Below are 10926 nucleotides of genomic sequence, written 5' to 3' on the forward strand. Positions count from 1 at the left end.
TATCCTAGTAGTAATTAAAAATCTAACAGCATCTGGGGCACCTGGGTCGCTAAGTCACTTAAGTGTCTGCCTTTGGCTCAGGTCATGATCCCAGTGTCCTGGGATCCGGCCCCACATCTCTTTAAAAAAAAAAAAAAGCAAAAGTATCTACTCTTGAACTAGTAGATACATTAAAGCAGACTCCAAAAACATTAATGAACTAAATATGAATGGTAAGGACTACTTAAGCAAAGTTCAAGAAGCACAAATTAGAAGACACAAAAATTTGTTAATTTAACTATATCGGAATTAAAACTTGTTAAAGACATTCAGGATAAAGTTAATACAAATAAATAATAATACTTATATAGTCTAAAACCAACAAGGCCTAATATCTAGAATATAAAAGAAACTCCTAAAAAGCAATGAGAAAAAGATAGAAATCTCAATGGAAAAACAGACAAATGACACAAACAAGACATTAAAAAAGGAAACTCAAAAAGCTAAAAAGCTTATGAAGAAATAGTCAAACTCAAGTTAACAGAGAAATGCAAATTTTTTGGCCTGGCAAAAATTATAAAGCTAGAGGATACCTAGTGTCAATAAGGAAATGAGGACATAGGAGGACTCATACTCCATTGGTGGGAATGTACAGATTGGAGAGCAATCAAATTTGATATTAGCATTTCCTATAATTTAGTGATTCTGCTCCTAGATACATAAACTCAAAAAATTCTCACTTCTGTAAAAGTTCAACCCCGATTTGCTAGGACAGCAAAGAGTTGGAGACAATCTATGTACCTATTAGCTAGGGGAATGAATAATAATAATAATGAATAATAAAACGTGCTGGATGCATCCCAGGTAGGGACAATCAGGTGTAACAAGTAAGATATACAGCAAGGAAGGATAAATATTAAAAACAGCATCAAGAGAGACAGGAAATAGAATAAAATAGTTAACACTATAATATTTACATAAATTTACAATATCTGCCTACAAACAACAAACATTTTACAAGAAAACATATAATACACATGCGCTTACGAAGAACATACATTAAATATACTGGAAGGGGGTGCCTGTGTGCCTCAGTTGGTTAAGCGTCTGCCTTCACCTTGGGTCATGATCCCAGGGTCCTGGGACCAAGTACTGCATTGGGCTCCCTAGTCAGTAGAGAGCCTGTTTCTCCCTCTCCCTCTGCTGCTCCCCTTGCTTGTGCTCTCTCTGTCAAATAAATAAATAAAATCTTTAAAAATAAATTAAAAAACAAAAAATTGGAAGGAGCATCTATGGGGAGGGGTGATATTGTGATCAATATATTTGGTCATCACTGTTCTTGGCACACAGGTATAAAACCCTTGTAATTTCTTAAATAAGAGCCATAGGGGCACCTTTTATAGTTAGTTTTGTTCCCAGTTCCTGAAGTAGTTCTGGAGCTATAAAAGTGAAACTATTCATGTAACAAGCCCCTTTCAACCACACCTGAGCTTGTTAATGAAGTTATTTTTGGAAAGACTTGTTATAAGCTAAGGATGGGGACCATTGCCAGGTTGGAACTTTCAGCCCCACACCCCAGATCTCTCAGACCTCTGCAGAGGGAAGAGAGGATAGAGACTGAACTCAATCACCAATGGCCAATGATTTAATCAGTTGTGTCTTTGTAATGAAGCCACCCAAAACCAGGATACAGAGAGCTTCTGGACCAAAAGTGTGGAGAGAATGGTACACTAGAGAGGGCATAGAAGCTCTGTACCCCTTCCCATTTACTTTGCTTTATGCATCTCTTCCATCTGGCTGTTCCTGAGTTATAGCCTTTTATAATAAACCAGTAATGTCATAAGTAAAATGCTTTCCTGAGAAAGCTGCTCTAGCAAATTAATCAAATCCAAGGAAAGGGAATCTCCAATCTATAGACATATGGTCAGATGCACGTGTAACAACCTGAACTTGCTGGGGCATCTGGGTGGCTCAGTGGGTTAAGCCTCTGCCTTCGGCTCAGGTCATGATCTCAGGGTCCTGGGATTGAGCCCTGCATCGGGCTCTCTACGCAGCAGGGAGCCTGCTTCCCCCCCTCTCTCTGCCTGCCTCTCTGCCTACTTGGGATCTCTCTCTCTCTCTCTACCCCCCGGCGTCAAATAAATTAATTAATTAATTAAAAAAAAAAAAAACAACCTGGATTTGTGATTACTTATCTGAAGGGGAGGGGGGCAAGAGGGCCCTTAACCTGTGGGCTCTGTCACTATCTCCATGCACATAGTGTCAGAATTGAATTAAATTAAAGGACACCCAGCCAGTCTTGAAGTTATTGGATGTGTGGAAAACCTACACATCTACTGTCAGAAATGAAGTAGTGCTGTAGTTCTGTAGAGTAGAGACAAAGGAAAGTGTGTTTTTCCTTAGAAGAAGGAAAGGAAAATGAGGATGGGAAGTTTTTAAAAGGAAATAAACACAGGAAGAAGCTAAGGCTTATACAGACCAATACCATACTGGGTGTGAACTAAGGAATGGTTAACTCAATGTTCCATACATAAGATCTCACAGAAGTATATGAGAGATATTAAGCTCACTATGTACTGGACAACTGCTAGTATCTCTGATATCTTCTCAAAACAAAGTGGTTAAAAATCTATTCTGAGGGGCGCCTGGGTGGCTCAGTGGGTTAAGCCTCAGCCTTCAGCTCAGGTCATGGTCTCAGGGTCCTGGGATCGAGCCCCACATCAGGCTCTCTGCTCGGCAGGGAGACTGCTTCCCCGTCTCTCTGCCTGCCTCTCTGCCTACTTGTGATCTCTCTCTGTCAAATAAATAAAATCTATTCTGAGACCACAATTTATACAGTATGACTCCTGGGGAATTACTCCATAAGTTGTTGGTCATTTTAACCCCCAAAACTGAAAACTCACCCCAATAATCTAGAGTTATTTAAACTGATTGAGGGGCACACTTTAAATCTTTAAATTAGTATGCTACAATTTTTAAAAGGAAAGTCATAATACTAAAAGGAAAATCCATTTTTTTCACACTAAAAGAACTTAATCCAGTCTTTATCCTGAAACACCCTTGGTGATCAATTTTGCAGTAGAATAAATGAGTGAGTGAGTAAATGAATAAGTATTCAAATAAATCCTTAGCCCTAAGACTTGCATGACTTGCACAAAACCTAACGACAAATGGGAAAAAACAAGGAATTGGGCATATTTCTGACAAAAGTATGATCAACAGCGCTAAGGGCTGTGAAGTACAAACTAAAGCCCAGGTGAGTACAACAGATGTGCCCTAACCCCATCCTTCTAAACCTCTTACAGGCTCATGATTTATTCCAACATTTTGTCATCTCATCATAAACTCTCTTAACTGCCTGTTCTATATTATAAAGAAAAAAGTTATTAACAACTAGAAGTCAGGACCAATCTTTAAATTCCCTTTGAAGTCACTAATGAATACAGGCAACCAAAGACTGATGGAGGTGTGTAACTATTCTCAGTGAATACCCTGGGAACCCAACAGACTCACTAAGGTCAGCAGTACACCAGTACATGTCCTAAATGCTCTTCTGCACAGTATGCCCTTCCCTATTCTAGTAACTACCCAATACCTTCCCACCTTCCCTACTCTCCCATCCCTACCTAGTCCACCTGGCAAACTTCTATCTTTCCTCTAAAGTCCAGTTAAAATGTCATGTCATTCAGGAAGCCTGTCCTGTCCATCCTCTTCCCCATGAGAGAGAATTTTTTCTTCCTTCCTTTGCTATAATTGTACCATATACTTGTTTCTACTGTTCAATTTATCACATATAATTTGTTTACATATTTGTCTCTCCTTTTTTTTTTTTAAATGAAGCATGCCCTTTCCAGGGAGTTTTCTGTTGTTTTACTTTTTTAAAATTTTATTTGTCAGAGAGAGAGAGAGAGAAAGCACAAGTAGGGAGGGGCAGAGGGAAAAGCAGGCTCCATGCTGAGCAAGAGGCTGCTGTGAGACTCGATCCCAGGATCCTAGGATTATGACCTGAGCTAAAGGCAGATGCTTAACTGACTGAGTCACCCAGGTGCCGCCTGTATGCCCTACTTGACTGTGAACAAATTTCTTAAATGCACAGATTGCGCCTTCTTTTTTTGCCAAGCTCCATAACAGTCTCTCAAACATTTACTGAATACATGAATACCTGAAGCAGGAAAAGTCATTAGATGTCGAATGAATCTATAAGCCTCTCAGCAGGAGCACCTGGCTGGCTCAATCTGTAGAGCATGGGACTCTTGATCTTGGGGTTGTCAGTTTGAGCCCTAAACTGAGTGTAGAGATTACTTAATAAATAAATAAACAAACAAATAAATGCTTATCCTCAAAAACCCATCGGTTGCTATAGTCAACTCCCATTTTCTTCTTTTTCTTGGGGATTACACATAAGATAGACAAGTTACTAAAGATTTTTATTTTTAAAGATAAGCAACTGAAAGAACTAATTACAGAAATAGAATTAATATTTTAATACAAGATGCCAAATACATGGGAGAATCACTCACTAGGAGAATCATTAATGGAACTGGATTTCCAAAAGCCTCTTTCTCTATAGCACTCAACTAACTGGAGAGTGTTAAGTCCAGTACTTCCTGAAAGAAAGGAATATAAGCTAGACAACCTTTGAAGATTCTTTTCAACTCTACAATACCCTCAAATTACTAAGATACAAGGGAACTAGCTTCAACCCAGTGATAATAAGTACCATCTGGTAATATATGAATTTATTAGCCTGGTTAGCCAAGCCTCCTTGTGACAGGTACAAAATAAATTCCAAATTTAATCATGTCTGTGGTAGGCAGAATAACAGCCCCTGGAAGATGTTCACATCTTAATCCACAGAACTCGTAATTATGTCACCTTACATGACAAAAAGGACTTTGCAGATGCAATTAAATTAAGGATTTGGGGATGAGATTATCCTGGATCATCCAAGGGATCCTAGAAGAGAGAGGCAAAAGGTGAGAGTCAGAGAAAGAGATTTGATGACAAAAGCAAAGATCAGAAAGAGAGAAAAAGATCTGAAGACACTATTATGTACCACCAGCTTGAAAATGGAAGAAGGAACCATAAGTTCAGGAATGCAGGCCACCTCTAGAAGCTGGAGAACACAAGGAAAAGAATTTTCCCTAGAGCCTCCAAAAGAACTCAGCCCTGCTGACACCTTGACTTTAGCCCAGGAAGAACTACTTCGGACTTCTGACTTTCAGAACTGTCCAATAATAAATTCGTGTTGTTTTACGCCCCCAAATTTTTGGCAATTTGTTACAGCAGCAGTAGGAAACTAGTATCATGCCTAAAGAATATCTCTTCAGACACCAACACATGGTAATCATACTTACCATCTAAGAAAAAATGATCTCGAACAGATTCTGCAGCTAAAACAGATTTCCCACAACCTGCCATTCCATATATGACGACCCATCCTGGTTCACCATTTAGTTTGAGCAGGTTCTGCTGAATTGCATTCACCAGCTTCTTCCTGGTAACAAAAACAACTGGCCTCTGTGGCACTCCACCTTCACACAGGACTGTCTTTACTGAAATCCAAAAGAAAACAAGTATGAACGAAGAGAACTCTGAAATGGTTACTCAAGTTATACCATAAAACCAAAAGAAACCAAGGTTGAGTCTTTAACCTCAAAACTCCCAAGAGAAGAAAACGTGGCTACCATACTAACCTTAACATTCTTATTGATCAGAAGAAAACATATACTTTTCAAGATGACTGACAATGCAAAGCTGTATCTGCCCTTACACAACCCATTCCTCTCTGACTCTCCAATCTCTTTTTCTCATATTGAAGACTAAAAGGGACGGTGTAAAGGAAATACAGAATTTCTTTCAAGAACACAGATTTCTAAAGATTCTTATTCTTTCCTATGCATGAACTCAATACACACAGAATTGGAGAAGAGCTTAAAGGCCTAAAAACTGTCTTTTTAATATCTAAAAATGCCCAGTAGACAGCTCAATGGGCAAGAAGAAAAAAATGTGCGAGTTAACACAGGTGCAAACCAAAACCTGAATTGGAAAACAGAACTATAATTTTTTTCACATGCATTTTCAGTGAACTAATCATAATGTGTCTCTTCAACAGACTTCATTTACGGTAAGACAAACTGCAGCAATGTAGCCACTGTGATAGTAATGTAATAGAAGATATCATGGATACAAACCATATGAAGTTATTCCACCAACTGAATCTTTGCCACCACTGGAAGAAGAGATGACAGGAATGCCACTTTGGAGAAGGGCGGCAAGATCTTTATACCCTTCATGGATTAGAGCATTGTAGAATGATATGTAGGAATAATTATCTTTTTTAAGTATCATTTTAATTAACAGAGCTGCTCGCTGCTGTTGAGTGGGCTAAAAAAATAAATAAATAAGTAGTTTAGCATACTACAAAGAATATGTTGGTAACATAAACTAGTGGAGAACAGTGCAAGTTCTGAAATAAACGTAAGAAAATATTTTAAATTTAAATATAAAAAAATTTTTAAATTTAAATATTTTAAACTCAAATAATTATATCATACATTTTTAAATAAAAATTAGAAAGAAAAAACATTTTATAGCACAGACTTCCACAGAGGGCTTTACCTCATTTTTTACTTTTTCCTCCTCCGATACTGTTAAAACTCCATCATTAATCATACGATCCATGATATAGGACGTTTTGATGTCCTTTTCCAGGGCTTCTCTATGTTGAAGCAAACAGTTTCGAGCTTTTGCGTCCATCCTCCCTCAAATTTTTTGCTGACCTGTCAACCATGAGCTATGGGCAAAACATCACAATATTTGTCAGGGAAATAAAGATATGAAAAGATGTGTAACCTCACTGGTAATCAAGAAATAAAGAAAGTAAGACCTTTTTGCAAAGATTTTTAGAAACGGATAAAACCCCAGGCTTTCAAAGGTGTGAGAAAATGAGTATTCATGTGCCCTGCTTGAAAAGAGTACAAAATGGATGCAACTTTTCTGGAAAGCAATATGATAAGATATAAAACCATTTCAAGTGAGTATTCTCTCTAACCCAGAAATCCCACTTCTAGAAATTTACCTCAATGAGACATTCACATATGTATGCAAAAATATCCACAAGAAGAGTCAACAGGGGTCCCTCGGTGGCTCAGTCAGTACAGCATGTGACTCTTGATCTCGGGGTGTAAGTTCAAACCCCACACTGGGCCTGGAGCCTACTTTAACCAAAAAAAAAAAAAAAAAAGAGTTAACAGAGAATGTTTAGGTGAGGGGAAAAAAAGATGAAAACAAAACAAAAATTTAAAAAATCAAACAAACATGAAAACAACCTAAATGCCCACCTTTCTGAATATGGATTAAAAAAATTAAAGTATGTATATAAAATAGAGTATTAGGGGCGCCTGGGTGGCTCAGTGAGTTAAAGCCTCTGCCTTCGGCTCAGGTCATGATCCCAGGGTCCTGGGAACGAGCCCCACATCGGGCTCTCTGCTCAGCAGGAAGCCTGCTTCCTCCTCTCTCTCTGCCTGCCTCTCTGCCTACTTGTGATCTCTCTCTGTCAAATAAATAAATAAAATCTTTTAAAAAAATAAAATAAATAAAAAAATAAAATAAAATAGAGTATTATGCAGCCATTTAAAATAAGACCCTTTTCCATGTACCGACATGGAAAGATGTTCACTACACACTGCTAATTAAAAAAAAAATTAGAAATATGATTCCATATACAGCACAAAATATGTATTAGTATCATATAAATACATAGAGAGACGTTAGGAAGTCTACTCAACATAATATACTTGGGGTTACTTCTAAGTGGCAAGATTTGGGGGTTTCTATATCGTCTCTATAGTCTTAATTTTTTTTCAATATATGTCTCATTTTTATAATATTTTTTAAAGATTTTTATTTATTTACTTGAGAGAGAGCATGAGAGGGGAGAGGGTCGGAAGGAGCAGTAGACTCCCCACTGAGCAGGGAGCCTGATGCAGGACTTGATCCCAGGACTCCGGGACTATGACCCGAGCCAAAGGCAGATGCCCAACCAACAGGGCCACCCAGGTGCCCATTTTTTTTTATAATTTGTAAGTTGCTCTTATGTCTTAAAATGCATAACCTTCTTTAGGTAACTAAAAACCCTTTTATATCTTCTGTTTAAATTTTTATAAATAACAATCATACTGAAATCCTAACGTTTAGAAACTTGTCTCTATCCAATATAAGACTAAACAGAGCATTGTTCTCACTCAAGGTGTCAGCTCTAGGTCTTCATCTGTAAATACATTTCTCACATGCTTACTCCACTAATGTTTCAGCTGAGCTGCTAAGTATGAAAAAGAAACAGAAAATACTCACTGATGTCATTCCTCAGATTAAGAGGATACAAAGAGAGGCACCTGGGGCCTCAGAGTCTGCTGAGCGTCTTTTTTTTTTTTTTTTTAAGATTTTATTTATTTATTTGACAGAGGGAGAGATCACAAGTAGGCAGAGAGACAGGCAGAGAAAGAGAAGGGGAAGCAGGCTCCCCACTGAGCAGAGAGCCCGACGCCGGGCTCGATCCCAGGACCCTGAGATCATGACCTGAGCTGAAGGCAGAGCTTAACCTACTGAGCCACCCAGGCGCCCCTGAGCATCTGACTCTTGATTTTGACTCAGGTCATGATCTCGGGCCGTTAGATTGATGGAGCCCTGCATCAGGCGCCATGCTGAGCGTGGAACCTGTATAAGATTCTCTCTCTCCCCCTCGGGGCACCTGGGTAACTAAGTCCATTAAGTAACCACCTCAGGTCCTGATCAAAGCATTGTGAGATCTAGTCCCGGGTCTGGCTCCACACTTGGGAGGTTTGTTTCTTAAGTTTCTCCCTCCTTCAGTTCTTACCCCGACATGAAATATTTATCCTTCTCTCTCGTTCTGTCTCAAATAAATAAATCTTAAAAAAAAAAAAAAAGTTCTTCTGTCTCAAATAAATAAATCTTAAAAAAAAAAAAGTTCTCCCCCTCCCTCTGCCCTCCCTCCCACTCCTGATGCTCTCTAAAAAATAAATTAAAAAAATTATAGGGGCGCCTGGGTGGCTCAGTGGGTTAAGGCCTCTGCCTTCGGCTCAGGTCATGATCCCAGGGTCCTGGGATCGAGCGCCGCATCGGGCTCTCTGCTCTGTGGAAAGCCTGCTTTCTCCTCTCTCTCTGCCTGCCTCTCTGCCTACTTGTGATCTCTGTCTGTCAAATAAATAAATAAAATCTTTAAAAATAATAATAATAATAATAATATTCTTTACAGCATAATACTTTAAGAAGTTTCTACCAGCTTTATTTCAAATACAATGCACATTTTTCCATGGGTATAAAACCCAATCCGAGTATTTGCAGGTTTTTAAAACATTAACAGAACTCTACCCAATGTAGTCAGTGTCTAAATGTGTTCAGTAATTTATTCATTCAATAAACATTTGAGCCCCTCCTCTGTGCCAAGCCCTGAAGTCTCCAGAGAAGATTAAATCATATCCCTGAAGGAATTCATAATCTAGTGGGAGAGAAAAATTTAAAGAGATAATTAGAATGTGATGTCCTAAGTGCAAAAATATAGATAAGCACAAATAATTTAGAGTGTACAAAAGAAAAAGGATAATCATTAAGTTTCAACAATGACTATATACTTGTGGCACTTGCAAACATGGGAAAATATAGCACTTGTCTATACTTGTCAAGGTTCACCAAATGCCCAGTACTAGCATGAAACTGAAGGATAAAAGAAAAAGTTATGATCAGAATCAAAGCTACGGTATTTTTCAAAAGTTACTAACGTTTTATGACCTCAACTGAAACAAAACATTCTTTAATCATTAGTTAATTTTTTAGGGTGTATCGAATTGCTAAACAGACACCTCTGACAACCTGAAACTAATTTCCAACTTTTCCCAGCCCTATTAAAATTAAATATGTACATTTTAAATACGTTTTTAAACTCTGAACAAATCCTAATATTACGAACAAATTCTCAGCGTCCCACCTCCTGTAACCACATCAAAATATAAACTCAAACTCTTCGAAGATGTGATATAGAGAGTAAAGAGAATTTCATCCAGGAAAACCGTAACAGTTGGCCGCTTCCTCTTTCTGTAGTTCTCTTCCTGGAACAGGAGCAGGAAGGTTATCAACTATTCCTTGTCCCAGAATTCTGAGTCCCTGAAATCGGCTACTGAACCTCCAGAGAACCCAGCTCCGGCAGAAAAGCGAGGCGCAAACTCACCCAAACCTGTGCACAATGGTCTTACTGGGAAAGACAGCCCTGCAAGGGCAGACTAGGAAGTCCAGGTGGGGGTGGGGGTGCGGCGGGAGGTAAGCAATGGGGGCTTCCTAAAGAGAACGCAGGGATCGGCGCGCGGCCCCGGGACAAGTCCGGGCCTCCCAGGTGCCCCTCCAGAGCCTCCTCAGTCCGGGGCGCCTCAAGACCCCCGGAAACCTCTAACCTCTAACGTCTAGAGGTAGACGTCACCCCCACTGACCGACCACACAGTCCCGGGCCGCCGAGGTGAGGCCGGGTCTGAGGCCCGCCCTTCGTGGACCCCACCCCAGACACAAAGGGAGGAGGGCCTCTCGAGCTGTCTGTCGCTCTTTCCTTCCAGCGGCAGCTGCACCCCGGCCGGAGTCCGGCGCCAGTCCGGACTTCGCCTCGACTTCAGGTCCTCGCAGGTCGCTGACGGCCCAGACTTCTCACCTTCGGCTCCCTCGCCCCTTCAGTCCAGGAATAAAAGAACCAGCGTCCACTGGAAACCTCCTTCTCTCCGCCGCAGAACCGCGGAGCAGTCAAAACGCACCGGGCCCGCCTAGCCCGGACAGCGCGCGCCCGCGCACGCAAATATACCCACCCCGAGCCACCGAGAAGCGGCCGCCGCCGCGCGCACTCCCTCCGCCGCTAGTGCCCGCGCGCGCCTGAGCAAGCACCCTCCG

General features: G+C 40.2%; 1 protein-coding gene across 1 annotated transcript in view; it reads right to left on the reverse strand.

Moving 5' to 3' along the window:
- The window catches only part of APAF1 (apoptotic peptidase activating factor 1), an 86717-nt gene extending 75827 nt beyond the window's left edge, over positions 1–10890 (reverse strand). Inside the window, exons 1-5 of the mRNA XM_080810432.1 lie at positions 10694–10890; positions 7061–7199; positions 6601–6775; positions 6174–6366; positions 5337–5534 (exon numbers count right to left, since the gene is read on the reverse strand). Coding sequence (XP_080666558.1) covers positions 5337–5534; positions 6174–6366; positions 6601–6738 — 529 coding nt within the window. The 5' untranslated portion in view covers positions 6739–6775; positions 7061–7199; positions 10694–10890. The remainder of the gene's footprint in view (positions 1–5336; positions 5535–6173; positions 6367–6600; positions 6776–7060; positions 7200–10693) is intronic.
- Positions 10891–10926: the final 36 nt, after the last annotated feature.

Source organism: Martes martes (assembly GCF_963455335.1).
Source record: "Martes martes genome assembly, chromosome: 8".
Classification (NCBI taxonomy): domain Eukaryota; kingdom Metazoa; phylum Chordata; class Mammalia; order Carnivora; family Mustelidae; genus Martes; species Martes martes.